Genomic DNA, 18,985 nt, shown 5'->3' with positions numbered 1-18,985 from the left:
TAAAGGTTTCTTTTACTGCTGATACCTTCTTCCTTCTAAGCAAGATGTCCCTCCCTCTCGTGTGGGTGTTGCCGTAAAAAAGGGAATATATATATGTGTGATATCGTTTTAACCAGTACAACACTTCGCTACACAATACAATATTTTCTTTCCTCAATGCATGCACTCATCCTTAAAGGAATAGAGATTACTCTCCACGCGGGGGTGTACCTTGACTCACTCTTTCTATAGAGGGGAAAACGCCCATCAAGGTATCTTTTTTTATTCCACCGCTCTGATCAAATCGTAAGCCCACTTTACCCAAAGGGAGGGAAGCGTACCTCACTCACACAAAAGAATTCTGATGGAAGCACATCAAGGTTTCTTTGTATTTAGTGAGAAAAATATCAGGCGTACCAGCTGAGAGTGTGGATCTATTACATAGGTATGAATCAAGTACTTTTCCAAGGATTTTTTTGTATATACGGATTTTAAAAAATTTTTATGTCTTTTTCTTTTTGATTTATTTTTTATTGTGAGTCTTGCTGCTACAGTCCTTTTTTAGACTCCTGTTTTTTAAAAAGAATTTCTTCTGTTAGCTGTATGTCTCCCCGAAGATGTGGGGTATTTTTTAACAAATAAAAATTGTGTTTTTTGCATATGGATCTATTGTGATTGGAACACATTTTTTTGAGAATACTTGCCACTACGGTGGATTCAATACACACGGAGACAGGAACTTTCTCTTTCATCCTGGTCAGTCTCCCAAAGAAACCCAGATGAGCTTACCCATAACCATCTTTCCTGTGAGTAGGGTACGCCTGATATTTTTCTCACTAAATACAAAGAAACCTTGATGTGCTTCCATCAGCATTCTTTTGTGTGAGTGAGGTACGCTTCCCTCCCTTTGGGTAAAGTGGGCTTACGATTTGATCAGAGCGGTGGAATAAAAAAGATACCTTGATGGACGTTTTCCCCTCTATAGAAAGAGTGAGTCAAGGTACACCCCCGCGTGGAGAGTGATCTCTATTCCTTTAAGGATGAGTGCATGCATTGAGGAAAGAAAATATTGTATTGTGTAGCGAAGTGTTGTACTGGTTAAAACGATATCACACATATATATATTCCCTTTTTTACGGCAACACCCACACGAGAGGGAGGGACATCTTGCTTAGAAGGAAGAAGGTATCAGCAGTAAAAGAAACCTTTACGTGTTTGAAGCAGCCTCCTTTATTGTGAGTGAGGTATGCCTATCTTTCTCATGTAAAAAGGGTCACCGTGAGAGTGAATCTTTCGAACACAGTGGTGGATAAAAGATACCTTTATGAGTTTAACCTTCTCTCTGGGAAAGTGAGTTGGGGTACGCCTCTTTGGTGTAATTATCACGTCTTTCACTGTAGGATAAGTCCAGAAGCAAAAGATATTTTATGGACTGTTAAAGAATCTTTACCACCTATTAACCTACACTATAGATGAGTGGTGTACATGTGAAAACGATTTCACACATATATATATATATCTTTTTTCACGGCAACACCCATACGAGAGGGAAGGACTTTTTGCTTAGGAGGAAGAAAGAACTATCAGCAAAAGAAACCTTGATGCGTTTGAAACAGCCTCCTTTATTGTGAGTGAGGTATGCCCATCTTCTTCACGTGCAAAAGGGTTTAACCGTGGGAGTGATTCTGTCTAACACAGTGGTGGATGAAAGATACCTTTATGAGTGTAATCTTTTCTTTGGAAAAGTGAGTTGGGGTACGCCTCTCTGGTGAAATAATCACGTTCTTCACTGTCTGATATGTTCAGTTAATGAAAAGATAACCATGGACTATTAAAGACTCTGACACACATTTTTACAATCCTTTCTTTTCATGGTGACATCGACACAAGTGAAAGGGAGGTCCTGTCAAAGAAGAACATTGAGGAACGTATTGTAAAAATACCAATCACGTTAATATCCTAGCGCCTGTATTTGTTTGAGTCCCACACATTCTTTTTGTCAAATTTGTTTAAACTTTGAATTCTGGTGAGATTCAATTGTGGTGAATCACGGCTCGGGCAGCTTCCAGGGCGCCTTTTACAGGGGTTCTCATATCTATTTTTTTCTTTACAGAAGGATTGGTTCAACGGTTATAAGTAACATAAAGCATAGAAAAGAGAGGGACCAGGAACTCTGGGGCATTAGTAATAAATGCAGTATTTAGCTGTTATACTACAGAAATCGGCTGGAGTATTTATGTACGGACTGTACATTGGGGGTAATTCCAAGTTGATCGCAGCAGGAAATTTTTTAGCAGTTGGGCAAAACCATGTGCACTGCAGGGGAGGCAGATATAACATGTGCAGAGAGAGTTAGATTTGGGTGTGGTGTGTTCAATCTGCAATCTAAATTGCAGCGTAAAAATAAAGCAGCCAGTATTTACCCTGCACAGAAACAAAATAACCCACCCAAATCTAACTCTCTCTGCAAATGTTATATCTGCCTCCCCTGCAGTGCACATGGTTTTGCCCAACTGCTAAAAAATTTCCTGCTACAATCAACTTGGAATTACCCCCATAGATCCTGCTTTGGCTGCATAAACTTTGATTATTGGTATTCCAGTAGGTGGTTGAGTCCATAGAGTAAACTTATTAAACAGCACTTTTCAAAGCCACCACGGCTTCGCCCGCAGGATTTGAAAGGGGCAATAACCATAAATACAAACGCAGGCATGTTTTGTATTTCATATTCAATATTATTTCTCCTTTAAATATAGCGAACAAAGCAACTTAGGAAGCGGCATCTTTAAACAGTTAAAAAACTTACTTTTGCACATTGTACTAGTGGCAACGTAGAGCGAGAAGCACAATAAAAATGTATATAATTAAAAGGAATGCGTGTAGCTGGGAATAGGCTATGAACTGTAGGTATGCCTAGGGAGATTACAGCAACACTGGGAATATCTGAATAAGCTTTGATGGTGCCAAATAAATGATTCAGAAACATTAACCAACTCAGCTTTTCTGCTTTTATAGGATAATTTAAACATGCACCGTTGTTTGTAGAGTGCCTCACAGAGATAAGGCGAGCCAGCACATGGCAACTGTCTCAGGGGTAGAATTCTCCCAGACACATGTAATAGCCCCTACGTTATTTACAGGCTGTGGAGAAGCACAGCAATATTTCAGCAGGATATCTTCTTAATAGCCTGACATTTATTAGGCAGTGATCTGTAACGTATTGCTTATTTGGTATTATTTATGCCCCGTTGCTCATTAATGTTCCTTTCAAAATAATATCAAAGTCTTTAGCTTTGGAGCAATATTTAAAATAGATTAAACATGTTAATGCATAGAGACCCACAAGAGGTAATTAACCCAGGAGACTCATTTGCCTCTCAATCATCTGTTTTAGATTGTTGTGTAACGCACAGTGATACAATCCAGCTAGTCTTCGGCTTTCATGACACACAGCACAAATGCCGTTTATGACCATACTGGTCGTTATTTTTTATCTGCAACACATTTGTAACCCATAAGCGGGAAGACTACTGAAACAAGATGGGTAATATACTAACGGGAAACATCTGGACCTTACTTTTGCCACATCTTGGAGGTTATGTCCAATTGGCAAATGCAAGGGGCTGGTGATGAGATTTTCAGCAACTTGGCCACAAACCTTGGGGTTGGAGTGTTGCATAATGACTCAATTGTCTACTCCATCTGTGTCACCCCTGTCTGTCTGCCCCTCCCCTTTAGAATGTAAGCTCTCGCGAGCAGGGCCCCAACCTTCATGTGCTTATCCTTCTCTTACTTAAACCATCTTCGATGGCACCTAATCCCGCTGTTTTCGACCACCCTGATACTTATGTCAGTATTTATTTACCCTGTACGTGTCCTATATTGTCTTTAACTGTAAGTCACTATTGTCCTGTTTTGATTTTCCATTAATGTTCTCTGTAATTGGGCGCTGCGGATCCCTTGTGGCACGATATAAATAAAGGATAATAACAAATATTAATTTCCAGTGAATCACACCTATCAAACTCCACATCCACTTCAACAGGGCATTTGATAGAGTTCCCTTTTCTCCCAGACATTCCAAGAGAGTATGCCTGTAAGATGTAGACCCGCAATGTTTCTTTATGTGCATAATTTGATTACGTGTCCGCCTGAAGCATTGCAGGGTGTTGGGTAGTAATGTTTGGCTTAGATTATCTAATCCCAGTAAAGAAGGTCACTGAAAGCAGGACACAAGTTCTTGCAAGGCTCTATACCGGACCCACCTGAACATCGAGATCCGAGGCGGGATCCAAGTCCGGCTCGTGTTTTCCCACCAAACTTGGATCCCAAAGAGAGGCCAAACGTCATCTTCCTGCTGCTGGATTCTCTATAAAGGTCCCCGTGATCGGCACCATCTTCACTCTGACTGTGGAGAGTGTCCATGTGTGCTATGTCAGCTCTGCCGTATCAGTCCAGGGGTGCTCTTTCAGCTCTGCTGTATCAGGCCTGGGGTGCTTTTTCAGTGGGGATCATTCTACGGAGAGGCTTAAGAAACAAAATGAGATCTTGAAAGGAATTAAGTTGCTAAAGTATGCCTGGTATTAAACTTTGAGGGCCAATAGACGGTGATAGACACGCCTAATGGGCGGTGATAGACATGACCCTCTAATGGTGCACATCCTAATAAAATGGCCTGCACATGCCTATGCCCATATACATGCACACACTTATACACTAGGGTTAATTTTTGTTGGTATCCAATTAACCTACTAGTATATTTGTGGATTGTGGGAGGAAACCAGAGTGTCCAGAGGAAACCCACGCAAACACAGGGAGAATATACAAACTCCACACAGTTAGGGCCATATATTGTTAATACAACAGGCCTGTTATTTTTTTTTTTTTTTTTTTTGTGAATAGTTAGAATTAGGATTGTATACAATTTTGAAATTCTTTTTTGAGACAACATGCCATAAAAAAAAATGTTTTATTTGTTTTTATGTGTTGCCACATTAATGATTCCATAGCCCATGACCAGATAAGTGTAATTTTTTACTGTTGATTTCTGGTTGTGGTTGATTGCCCAGATTTATGACCGTGGCTGACTGTCCTGATTTATGATGGTGGCTGAGTGTCCTGATTTATGATGGTGGCTGACTGTCCTTAATTATGATAGTGGATGAGTGTCCTGATTTATGATGGTGCTGAGTGTCCTGATTTATGATGGTGCTGAGTGTCCTGATTTATGACGGTGTCTGAGTGTCCTAATTTATGACGGTGTCTGAGTGTCCTAATTTATGGCGGTGGCTGAGTGTCCTGATTCATGACAGTGGCTGAGTGTCCTGATTCATGACGGTGGCTGAGTGTCCTGATTCATGACGGTGGCTGAGTGTCCTGATTCATGACGGTGGCTGAGTGTCCTGTTTTATGACGGTGGCTGAGTGTCCTGATTTATGAGGTGGCTGAGTGTCCTGATTTATGACCGTGGCTGACTGTCCTGATTTATGACGGTGGCTGAGTGTCCTGATTTATGAGTTAGCTGAGTGTCCTGAATTATGATAGTGGATGAGTGTCTTGATTTATGATGGTGGCTGAGTGCCCTAATTTATGACGGTGGCTGAGTGTCCTAATTTATGACGGTGGCTGAGTGTCCTGATTCATGACGGTGGCTGAGTGTCCTGATTCATGACGTGGCTGAGTGTCCTGTTTTATGACGGTGGCTGAGTGTCCTGTTTTATGACGGTGGCTTAGTGTCCTGATTTATGACGGTGGCTGAGTGTCTTGATTTATGATGGTGGCTGAGTGTCCTGATTTATGACTGTGGCTGAGTGTCCTGATTTATGATGGTGGCTGAGTGTCCTGATTTATGATGGTGGCTGAGTGTCCTGATTTATGATGGTGGTTGACTGTCCTGAATTATGATAGTGGATGAGTGTCTTTATGATGGTGGCTGAGTGTCTTGATTTATGATGGTGACTGAGTGTCCTGATTCATGACGGTGGCTGAGTGTCCTGATTCATGATGGTGGCTGAGTGTCCTGATTCATGACGGTGGCTGAGTGTCCTGATTCATGACGGTGGCTGAGTGTCCTGATTCATGACGGTGGCTGAGTGTCCTGATTTATGATGGTGGCTGAGTGTCCTGATTTATGATGGTGGCTGAGTGTCCTGTTTTATGATGGTGGCTGAGTGTCTTGATTTATGATAGTGGCTAAGTGTCCTGATTTATGACGGTGGCTGAGTGTCCTGATTCTAGCTGTATCCTGTTTCTTGAGTTCTGCTGTAGAAAACTGTTGATTCATGACGGTAAATGAGTGTCCTGTTTACCTAACGATGTCCTGTTTCTGGATGGTCTACAGCAGAGCAGTTCAGGAGCCCTCCTTAGAATCTGTAGTCTTTATAAGTGTCAGTGCTGAATAAATTATTGTATAAATGTTACCTGGCTGAAAATTCAGATGCTAAACTTTGCCTTCTAGGCTACATGGAAGTCGTTCAAATTCCACGAGGTTCAGTTCACATTGAGATTAAAGAAGTTGCTATGTCAAAGAACTACATAGGTAAGGTTGAAAGGATGTTTTGAATTCCACCCTTGACAATAGGTTATTTCATAGCAAGCTCCATTGTGTTTAAAACAAAATAAGCCTTAATAGTAGAATAACTCTAAGGGGAAGATTTCTCAAAATTTTGGAGAGAAATACAGTGAAGAAGTTTCCCATAGCAACCATCCGCTTTTCCTAACACAAGCCTATACAATGACAGTTAGAGGATGTTTGGTTGATATGAGAAACTTCTCCGCTTTCTTTCTTCCTAAAATTAGCTACATCTCCCCCTATATTCCATATTTATCTGTTGTCATGCTAAAATTTAATTTAAAAAAATTAGACAGTGATGAAAGTGTCATATTACTGCTAATAATACATTGTGCACATATAAAAGTGCAGTGTGAGACAATGTGGTGTTGTAGCATGCACATATTATACATTTTATGTTATCCACCCACACATGTACTAATCTTCCCTTCCCCAACTGTTTGGAAATACTAGCCAACCCTACATCCTTTTCCCATCGTTCTGTAGGGCATCAATGAGAATCCCTGATGGGCAACACTGTTCAGCACCATGCAATAAGGACCCGCCTCTGTCTTAGTAATGCTGCAGGGCTCGATCATGCACTGACCTGCAGCATTTGGGTGATACTTAGTAATACACCATAACTGCAAGGAATACACATAAGAGGGGCACGCACTTTACCCTTGTAGGCCAATGTTGTCCCATGCTGTAGGTAACTGTTTTACCCCAATTTGGCTTTCTTTTAAAGTCCTGCACAGTGGGGAGAGGCATAGATTTGGATGTTAATGTTTCCTGATGATCAGTTTGGAAGATGCCCATTCACACAGACAAATAGCAGCCCAGCAACATTTAACATGCGCTTCATAGTGGCATGGTTGTCCTCAGTTGGATTATTGTTGACTATCGGCTAATTTTTGAGCCGGATAGACTGCAATATCAGATAAGTGAAGATAACGCAGCATATTTCCAGCTTATGGGGATGGCAAGCCATAGGCAGCATTGAAGAAATGCCATTTATATTGCAATTAGCTGGGGGATTCTGCGGCAATCAAGTCATAACTGGCAGAAGAGGGAGAACACCAGGCTAAGATACAAGCTTATTCTCTTTGGTCTGATAGGCTGAATCCACTGTCAATCACATCAAATGCTGTAGCGTGGCTGGGAGATTCTATTCACTTTAAGGGATTTAAATAAGAGGTGAAATCTAATCGAAACATAGTTGTTGCTTTTTATATTTAAAGCATAACGGTTTTATTTGTGCTTTACTTTAGTAGTGAAATGTTTATTTCTTTTTTGTTTTTGTTTTGCTCAGCTCTGAAATCTGATGCAGACGACTATTTTATAAATGGTGCCTGGACAATTGACTGGCCGAGGAAATTTGATGTTGTTGGGACAGCGTTCCATTACAAACGCCCAACCGATGAACCAGAATCTCTAGAAGCCTTAGGACCAACAAGCGAAAGCCTGATAGTGATGGTAACGAAACATTGTAAATACTGAGTGTTTCCAGGAGTGTGAATGCCTGTCCTAGCAATGGAGTCTTGATTCATAGCTAGGATACAGCAGCCTGTGCTAATATTGGCTAGATGCAGGTATTACAGCATTACAGTAGATGATTTCAGAAACGCCTGGGTTCTTTTCCCTGAAATTTTCCCGTTGCCTTAGTGAACATTACAAATACTTTTGACTAATGTTCGCAGTTGTACAACTGGCCTTATATGGTCAGTAAATGTTACCCTCACTCTTTCAGGGAAGCAGGAAATTTCACTGATCTCTACGTCAGAGATATTCTTTTGGCTTTGCAAAGAATTGCTTAACTTGGTAATTTGTTTTGACTAGAAGAACCAATACACACAGAATGATAACAGATAAAAATATTAATAACAAAGGTTGTAAAAGTGTACTTGTGTTTTATTACAAAAAATCTACTTTAGAAATACATAATCACTTATCTGTTTGGATTTGTCTTCCTTTTTAAAGACATCAGAAAAATACAAACTTTTTTTTCCCCTTGATCAGTTGAGTCTCACAAGCTCTCCCCATCATTTTCTGACAGATTCTCCTTCAAGAACAGAACATGGGAATCAGATATAAATTTAATGTCCCCATCACCCGAACAGGCAGCGGAGATAATGAAGTGGGATTTTCTTGGCATCACCTTCCCTGGTCTGAGTGTTCAGCAACCTGTGCTGGAGGTAAGATACTGTACCTGTTTGTTTGTTTGTTTGTTTGTTTGTTTGTTTGTTTGATTGATTGATTCATACATCCATTTCCATCTATGCTGATCATAGAACTACAGGTCATCTCTTGGGTCTATACCTGCAGCTCTAGGAGCCCACTGTGTATTTGCCACATCTTTCTTCCTGTTGTTTTTCCAGGATCTTTCACAAAAATTATAGTGGAATAGAAGACAATAGGCATTTGTAACTCCTACTTACCTGGCCTACCAGGGAAATACTCTGCATAGGACCACTCTCTTCCAATCAACTTTTGGCCGGGTACACACCAGTGATTGCGCCGAGCAAAAAAAATTTGGGGTCCCAGGGACCCCTCACTTTAAGAAATTTGGGTCCTACGCCACTACTTCTGGGTCCCATCACATATTATGGGGGTGAGGGCAGGCAAGAAAGTGGTTAGGTGCAGGCAGTGCTGAGGGTATAGAGGGGGAAGGGTAGATATAAATTTGGGCAATACTGGGGGAAAGGAGGGGGTTGGGGGCAGGCAATACTAGGGGCAGTGATGGGGGTAGGGAGGGGGGTAAGGGTGGATAGCAGTTGGGATGTTGGATGGTGTTATGGGCACTGAGGAGGTGTGTGTGTGTGTGTGTGTGTGTGTGTGTGTGTGTGTGTGTGTGTGTGTATATATATATATATATATATATATATATATATATATATATTGGGCACTGTGTGGGTATGAAGGGTGTATAATGAGCACTGTGTAGGTATGGAGGGTGTTATGGGAACTGTGGGGTGTGTATGCTGGGCACTGTGGGGAGTGTACACAAAGCGGTGCATGGTGTGGGCTTGAAGGGTGTATAATGAGCACTGTGTGGGTATGGAGGGTGTTATGGCCACTGTGGGGGTGTATCATCTGGGTATGGAAGGTATTATAGGCACTGTGGGGGTATGCGGTCAAGATCCCGCCGGACGGAATCCTGGCGGTCGAAATACCGTCGCCGGAATCCCGACCGGCACAATCCCGACATATTCTCCCTCTGTGGGTGTCCACAATACCCATAGAGGGAGAATAAATTTGTGTGGCGAGCGCAGCGAGGCACCGTGCCCACAGCGTGGCGAGCGCAGCGAGCCCGCAAGGGGCTGCGTTCCGCTCGTCACCCCTGTCAGGATTGTGTGGTCGGGATTCCGGCGTCAGTATTTCGACCGCCCGGATCCTGTCCAGCGGGATTTAGTACTGTTCCCCTGTGGGGTGTGTATGCTGGTCAGTGTGTGGGCATGAAGGGTGTATAATAAGCACTGTGTAGATAGGGAGGGTGTTATGGCCACTGTGGGGGTGTACCATTTGCGTATGGAGGGTATTAGATGCACTGAGGGGTGTGTATGCTGTGCACTGTGTGGGTATGGACGCTATTATTGGCACTGGTGGGTGGGGGTGTGTATGCTGTGCACTGTGTGGGTATGGACGCTATTATTGGCACTGGTGGGTGGGGGTGTGTATGCTGTGCACTGTGTGGGTATGGACGCTATTATTGGCACTGGTGGGTGGGGTGTGTGTATGCTGTGCACTGTGTGGGTATGGACGCTATTATTGGCACTGGTGGGTGGGGGGGTGTATGCTGCGCACTGTGTGGGTATGGACGCTATTATTGGCACTGGTGGGTGGGGGTGTGTATGCTGTGCACTGTGTGGGTATGGACGCTATTATTGGCACTGGTGGGTGGGGGTGTGTATGCTGTGCACTGTGTGGGTATGGACGCTATTAATGGCACTGGTGGGTGGGGGTGTGTATGCTGTGCACTGTGTGGGTATGGACGCTATTATTGGCACTGGTGGGTGGGGGTGTGTATGCTGTGCACTGTGTGGGTATGGACGCTATTAATGGCACTGGTGGGTGGGGGGGGTGTATGCTGTGCACTGTGTGGGTATGGACGCTATCATTGGCACTGGTGGGTGGGGGGGGTGTATGCTGTGCACTGTGTGGGTATGGACGCTATTATTGGCACTGGTGGGTGGGGGTGTGTATGCTGTGCACTGTGTGGGTATGGACGCTATTAATGGCACTGGTGGGTGGGGTGTGTGTATGCTGTGCACTGTGTGGGTATGGACGCTATCATTGGCACTGGTGGGTGGGGGGGGGGTGTATGCTGTGCACTGTGTGGGTATGGACGCTATTATTGGCACTGGTGGGTGGGGGTGTGTATGCTGTGCACTGTGTGGGTATGGACGCTATTAATGGCACTGGTGGGTGGGGGGGGTGTATGCTGTGCACTGTGTGGGTATGGACGCTATTATTGGCACTGGTGGGTGGGGGGTGTACATATGCTGCGCACAGTGTGGGTATGAAGGGTCTATAATGAGCACTGTGTGGGAATGGAGGGTGTTATGGGCACTGTGTGGGCATGAAGGGTGTGTAAGGAGTACTGTGTGGGTATGGAGGGTGTTATGGGCACTGTGGAGTGTGTATGCTGGGCACTGTGGGGGTGTAGTTATGCTTGGCACCATGTGGGTATGGGCGATGCATATGTTGGACACTGCAGGTATGGAGGGTAGATATATGTTGTCCACTATGGGGGTACTGGGGGGGGTGTATATTGGGCAGAGTGGGGGTATGAGCGGAGTGTATGATGGGCACTGCCCCAACCCCACCATTTGCATTGTTACCCGCCTACTCCCTCCCTCTGTTAGCTCCTTACAAGCACAACTACATGCAGCCAGAGACGCCGTGTACTGGATGAGGTGGGTTTGCTGCTCACAAGTGAGCACAGTCTCCCTGCCCCTCATGTGTCTGCTGTACCTCATGTGTCACCGCGATGTTCCCGGCTGCTAGTAAGTTCCGGAGGCAGAGATCCTAGCCCGCTGCCCGCTGCAGCGTCTCTGCCATATTCCCAGCAAGGACCAGCAGGAATCAAATCATGTCCTGTTGTGCAGTCTCTGGAGCGGTACGCTGGCGGGCAGGGAGGAGGAATGCCTAAGGCGGGCTTGGCTGGGGAGACGCTGTCGGCGGCGATTGGAAGAAGAGACATTGCCGGCAGCGATTGGATGCAGAAACAGGCAATGAGGAACCTTATTGGTTGAGGCGCACAGGGCAGTGAGCGACAGCGCGTCCTGCGGGACCCGCTCATTTTTAAAAACCGAGTCCCTCACTGCCTGTAGCGCGTAAAAATGCGCTATAGCGCGTATTTTGCGATCACTGCACACTAGGCTGATATTGGCACGACAAATCGTGCCAATATCAGCCTAGTGTGTACCCACTACAGTGCACTCCCATGGGTCATATGTACGTCTCCCGGTCGGACATGCTGCATGGCCAACCAGAAGATATTGCATGAGGCCAGGTGCTTTGTTATGAAGGATGGAATAGTGATCTTTCCATCCTTCATTACATCGGACTGGTGTATACGGGCAATTGGGCATGGTCCAGGCTAATGGGAATTTGGTCCAACCATCCGCCCGATTGCCCGTCTATACAAGTGTGTACCTAGCCTTTGTTTGACAAATTCTCCAGGCTCTTGCTTGTAGAGATGTCCTGTATAGGTACTGAGGAGGGGAACTGTCTTCCAAAGTGTGGGGGTCGTGGGCATGAGACCTCAGCCATTCTACTATTTGGGAGTTTGGTCTACAAAGGCATGTTGCCTGAAGTTTCTCTTGAAGGCTTAGGCACCTGTGAGAATGGACTAGTAAGTAGAGCAATTCATTGTCTTCTGATAATAAAGAACATGGCCCCTTAATTATTAATTTTCAGTTTTTCTGACAAGCTAAATAATCCTGTCTGAGTGACAAATTCAAGCTAAAAGAGTAGAATGCTACTTATTATTCTTCCTCATTGACCACTCAGATGATGAGATTGTAGGCATTTACAGTACAGATAGCAGGCGCCTTGTTAGTCACTCATGACAGTAAAGGACACTACTGCCAGCATTCTATAGCAGGGAAAATGATTATTGTTTATTGATAATGTGCCATGAAGACATTGAGCACCGTACAATGGTGACATAAAGCATATTGCGAAGAAAATCTTCATCTGCCCAAGTTCTCCTGTTCAAACTTACATGAATGTAAAAATAGTGGGGCATTTAGCTTAATACTATACACACAGTATAAGGTAAGGGAAACAGAGCATAATACTGTACATACTGTGAGTCATTGGTAAGGGGAACTGAACATTATACTTTACATAAGTCATTATAGGTAAGGAAAACCGAGCATTATACTGTACATAAGTCATAATAGGTAAAGGAAACTGAGCATTATACTGTACATAAGTCATAACGGGTCAGGGAAACTGGGCATTATACTGTACATAAGTCATTATAGGGAAACTACACATTATATGTCATTATGGGTAAGGGAAACTGAGCATTATACTGCACTTAAGTCATAATCGGTAAGGAAACTGAGCATTTTACTGTACATAAGCCATAATAGGTAAGGAAAAATTAACATTATACTGTACAGAAATCATAATAGGTAAGGGAAACTAAGTATTATACTGCACATAAATCATAATATGTAAGGAAAACTGAACATTATACTGTACAGAAGTTATTATAGGTACAGGGAATAGAGCATAATACAGTGCATAAGTCATACAAGGTGTGGGAAACTGAACATTATACTGTACAATATGAACCTGAGCATTATATTGTGCATACATCATATCCAAGATGGTGACCAGTAGAAAGTTTTTATGTTCACCGGTTAAATTGGTGCTGCGAGCATCATCTCAGGTTTTGTAACCCGGTAACTGTGGATCATCCTTAAAAGAACTATGCTTAGAAAGAGAACAAGTCTAAGGTTCCCAGTGATCTCTGCGTTGAAGTCCTAGCAGTTTGGGACCATCGCTAATTAGGATCCTACTAAGGACAACCACAGTGCCAGTAATACATGTACTAGAGCTGGATTACACATCTTTATAAGGCTATATGCCGTTCTAATTGAACTGCCCTTTTAAGTCTCATAAGCCCAGAGGTCTGAGTTAATGAATTTATGTCCAGTGATTGACAGACTTATACTTTTTTAACTGTTTTTATTTGTTTATTATTATTATTATTATGTGCATTTTTTCTTAAATTGATCCTTTAATATTTCTTAATATTGTATTCTGATAACTTTGCGCCGTTATTTTTCTTTATACGTATAATACGTAAGTGAAACTGAGCATCATACTGTACATAGGTCATAATACATACGGCAAACTGAACATTATACTGTACATAAGTCATTTTAGGTAAGAGAAACTGAGCATTACAATGTATTGTGCATAAGTCATAATAGGTAAGGGAAACTGATCATTTAACTGTATATAAGTTATAAAAGGTAAGGGAAACTGAGCATTATACTGTACATAAGTCATAATAGGTATGGTAATCTGAGCATTATACTGTTATGTAAGTTATAATAGGAGGGGAATTTGAGTATTATACTGTTATGTAAGTTATAATAGGTATGGGAAACTGAGCATTATACTGTTATGTAAGTTATAATAGGATGGGAACCTGAGCAATATACTGTTATGTAACTTATAATAGGAGGGGAAACTGAGCATTATACTGTTATGTAAGTTATAATAGGAGGGGAAACTGAGCATTATACTGTTATGTAAGTTATAATAGGAGGGGAAACTGAGCATTATACTGTTATGTAAGTTATAATAGGAGGGGAAACTGAGCATTATACTGTTATGTAAGTTATAATAGGAGGGGAAACTGAGCATTATACTGTTATGTAAGTTATAATAGGAGGGGAAACTGAGCATTATACTGTTATGCAAGTTATAATAAGTAGTGGAACTGAGCACTATACTGTTTTGTAAGTTATAATAGGTAAGGGAAACTGAGCATTATACTGTATGTAAGTCATAACAGGTAAGGGAACTAGGCATAATATTGAACCTTATATAAAACATATTAGGAAAGTAATTTAACACACTCATTAGCATGCAGGAGGTATGATACAAGGAAGCACAGGTGCATGAAGTATAGTGGACAAGATAACTGGGGCTCAGGTCCCTATTTCTAGCGACTGGCAAAGATTTATTATCCTTTTACCATATGGAAACTGCATCACTGTCGCTTAGGAATTACCATATATGCTCACGTGTAGATTGGGAGGCTGTGGTTGTCTCTGGATTCCTTGGTAATTGGCCTACGGGTTATATGTATGAGCCCCATAAGTCTGTCTGTTTTTACCCAGTCTTGTTCTATTACTGTTGTTCTAATTGTAAAGCGCAGCGGAATATGCTGCGCTATATAAGAAACTGTATGTATGCAGGCTGCGATGCATAAGCAGTATGCTAAAAATCTCAATATTTGGCCACATTTGGTATTGTGTACAACTCTGCATCAGGCCGCAGTGCACAGGAACAGCATCACCAGGAGGATAGCTCGGGTGGGACTGTTACATGTTGTCATTTTTGACAGACACAACACCAGCAGCTGGCCCTTAAGCCTCGGACTCCTTTGTGACGTTTTGCTAAAAGCATACTGGCCCGATGGAATTCTTTATTTGTTTTGTAACTATAACCTTTGGCAAAATACCGAGACGGGATAATGCTTCCTTCCAAAGAGCCGACTGTTTGGGGTATTGCAGATTAGTGGATTTCTATAAGCAATGGAAGCTCAGATTGTTTTGACTCTTTATGTTGTGACCGTCGGACAGCTGTTCAGTAGCTCAAATACATGGTATGAAATAATAGTGGATAAAGTAAACTGCAGCTCATTTGAACTTGCAAATCCCACAGACCCACACCGTTATTACCAGTTTCATGTTTGTTGTTTAGAGAACATATGCAATTCATTGGGCGAAACTCCGTGACATGCAGCTCTAGGCATATGAATTGTATGACGATTACACATAAATATAGTCATCGGTAATACTAGGAGACAAGCCGTAAGAGTGGGACAATGAGGCACAGATTATCAGTATAAACTCTGTACTAAAGCAGAGGTAAATACACGGGGGGAATGTACTCATCTGTAGTACATAGTATAGATATAAAACATTACCAGATATATAGTAGTGCTTGCCAGGTTAAACATTATGGGGGGGAATTCAATTGCTTGAAAAGTCAGTTGGGTGTCTGGTTTTTTTCTGATAGGAAAAAACAGACACCCAACTGACTTTTCAAACAATTGAATACCCCCCTATGAATGTATGCACTATGTTAAATATATAGGCGCTTTTGTCTCTTCTCTTATCTGCCGTGTGCTAATGCTAAAATCCGTAGGACTCATGCGGGGGCTGTGCATCCGCCGCAAGTGTCAGCACTTGTACCAGCCCCATGCTAGGAGCAAGAGATCCGTCATAAACAGGCTTCCCTGCCCCATGCACGCAACTCAGAACCGCACAGAGCTATTAATACAGGCCCACAACACACCCACAAGTCAGGGCGGTTCCGTGCGCTCACATTGTTTGCACCCCATAATGTCCTATTTTACAGAAAGACAGATCCAGCCACGTTCCGCCCGACTCTCAATAGGACAGACATATGCAAAAGCGCATTAACGCACATCTGCACTTGTGCTATATGCAAACACTCGCTGTCTGCGCATCCGTCCAACTCGGACGCTGCCCCATCACACGCAACGTAAGTGGACAGGTGCAGATCTGACCATTCTGATAATCTTATTGGCTACTAGTTAGACTAACCCCAGCCATTAAGAATCTGGAAACTCAACAACATAAAGGGGGCATTGTAAGAATGATTACTAATAGGTGTGTTACCCGTAGTTCAGCATACCTTAATAAAGTGTATACAGTGTTATAGAACTACAGGATGTCCTCTTTTCAGCAGTAGGGACTCTGTTAGCACAGTAGAAGTCATCTTAGTTTTTTTAAGACTTGAAAATAATAACTTGGCTTTCTTCCTCATGTATCTCATATAGGACATATGTATGTGTGTGCGTGTGTATATATATATATATATATATATATATATATATATATATACACAGTATATTGCCACTTCAGACTGGTTAACAATTGGATAAAACCATGTTGCACTGCAGGTGGGGCAGATGTAACATGTGCAGAGAGATTTACAATTGGGTGGGTTATACTGTTTTTATGCACGGTACTGGCTGCTTTAATTTTACACTATAATTTAGATTTCAGTTTGAACACACCCTACCCAAATCTAACTCTCTCTGCACATGTTACATCTGTCCCACCTGCAACATGTTTTTGCCCAATTCTTAACTTTTCTTGTGTGATAAATATGGGCCACCATTTCTATTTGTGTTATTTTAAAAACCCAACAATAGCACCGGTAGCAGTAGTACAATTAATATTGCCTTTCACTTATACTCTGCTCATCCTGCTCCCAGCTGCAGTGTGTCTGCCGGCAATAACTGCATGTAGCATATCCCCCATCTGATAGTACTCTGCTTTAACAGCCTCAGTGTGATCTGCTTTCATCATGTTAAATGAAAGCCAAACCAGTCCATTTATCCAATTTACATGCAATTGCATACATAAGCAAGTTGTCTTGTCATCTCAGCAGCAGATGTTAAGATCAGCTGTAATCTAATGTAATGTGCATTGCAAATACAGTAATTTTCTGTTTACTTTAATATTCATATAAAATTTTTAAACCTTCCTTGCAAAGGAGATTCCCATGGTCTATCCCACAGGTTCTCAAACTCGGTCCTCAGGACCCCACACAGTGCATGTTTTGCAGGTAACCCAGCAGGTGCACAGGTTTATTAATTACTTACCTACACATTTTAAAAGGTCCACAGGTGGAGTTAATTATTTAACTTGCGATTCTGTGAGGAGACATGGAAAACATGCACTGTGTGGGGTCCTGAGGACCGAGTTTGAGAACCTGTGCTGTAGATGCCTGAATTAGGTGTGTAATAGGTGGGTTGGTGGAGCAGTGTATGGTAACAGGTGCCTGTCCTGTTCTTATTCAAATTCATAGCTAAAACTTTATTAAAAAATACAAAATAGAGGAACATGGTTGCTGCCCCTAACCCAGTGGTTCTCAAACTCGGTCCTCAGGACCCCACACAGTGCATGTTTTGCAGGTAACCCAGCAGGTGCACAGGTGTATTAATTACTCACTGACACATTTTAAAAGGTCCACAGGTGGAGCTAATTATGTCACTTGTGATTCTGTGAGGAGACCTGCAAAACATGCACCGTGTGGGGTCCTGAGGACCGAGTTTGAGAACCTGTGCCCTAACCCATACTTGCCTACCTGACTCTCTCCACGAGGGAGAAAATGCTCTGTTCCTGGACTTTCCTGGTAATGTATGATTGCCATCACCTGTGGTGAGCTAGTTAATTGATAAGAAAGGTGTTGGCAATCATACATTACCAGGAAAGTCCAGGAACAGAGCCTTTTCTCCCTCATGAAGAGGGTCAGGTAGGCAAGTATGCCCTAAACCCCCCCACCACCACCACCCCTTTGCGGCTAATTAAATCAACCCAATAATGTCAACAATGAGAACAGGGGCAATGTTAGTTCAACACGGCATGCCTACTTGCAAATAATGCCGTTTAAAGCATTGTAACTCTGCCAGCTTAGCATCTTCAACAATGGGGGCAGATGTATTAAGCCTGGAGAAGTAATAAGCTAGTGATAAAGCAGTGATAAGTGGAAGATGATACCGCACCAGCCAATCATTACGGGTTTGAAAAATGACAGTTAGAAGCTGATTGGCTGGTGCGTTACCACCTTGTACTTATCACCGCTTTATCACTTCTCCAGGCTTAATACATCTGCCCCATGGTGCTTTACATGACTGTGGAAAAGACATACCGAACCCCTACACCCAGGTTAGAACCCCTCTTCTCTTGTTTATGCTTGCAGTGTTTTATAAAATGCTGCAAAGTTTAGTATCATTTATAAGTGAGGAGACATCTCTGAGCAAGGGGTCATTGGGCCTAATTTAGACCTGATCGTAGCAGCAAATTTGTTAGCAGATGGGCAAAACCATGTGCACTGCAGGTGGGGCAGATATAACATGTGCAGAGATGGTTAGATTTGGGTGGGTTATATTGTTTCTGTGCAGGGTAAATACTGGCTGCTTTATTTTTACACTGCAATTTAGATTTCAGTTTGAACACACCCCACCCAAATCTGTCTCTCTCTGCACATGTTATATCTGCCCCACCTGCAGTGCACATGGGGCCTAATTCTAAGTTGATCGCAGCAGCAATTTTGTTAGCAGTTGGGCAAAACCATGGGGGTCATTCCGAATTGTTCGCTCGCAAGCGGATTTTAGCAGATTTGCTCATGCTAAGCCGCCGCCTACTGGGAGTGAATCTTAGC

General features: G+C 42.7%; 1 protein-coding gene across 1 annotated transcript in view; it reads left to right on the top strand.

The window, feature by feature from the left end:
- ADAMTS6 (ADAM metallopeptidase with thrombospondin type 1 motif 6) overlaps positions 1–18,985 on the top strand; it is a 452,024-nt gene that overhangs the window by 390,667 nt on the left and 42,372 nt on the right. The window contains exons 18-20 of the mRNA XM_063963153.1: positions 6,437–6,517; positions 7,842–8,005; positions 8,586–8,724. Coding sequence (XP_063819223.1) covers positions 6,437–6,517; positions 7,842–8,005; positions 8,586–8,724 — 384 coding nt within the window. The remainder of the gene's footprint in view (positions 1–6,436; positions 6,518–7,841; positions 8,006–8,585; positions 8,725–18,985) is intronic.

The sequence above is a fragment of the Pseudophryne corroboree genome, chromosome 1, assembly GCF_028390025.1.
Source record: "Pseudophryne corroboree isolate aPseCor3 chromosome 1, aPseCor3.hap2, whole genome shotgun sequence".
NCBI classification, from domain to species: Eukaryota; Metazoa; Chordata; class Amphibia; order Anura; family Myobatrachidae; genus Pseudophryne; species Pseudophryne corroboree.
The sequence above is the reverse complement of the archived record's forward strand: the minus strand, read 5'-3'. Positions and strand labels throughout refer to the sequence as shown.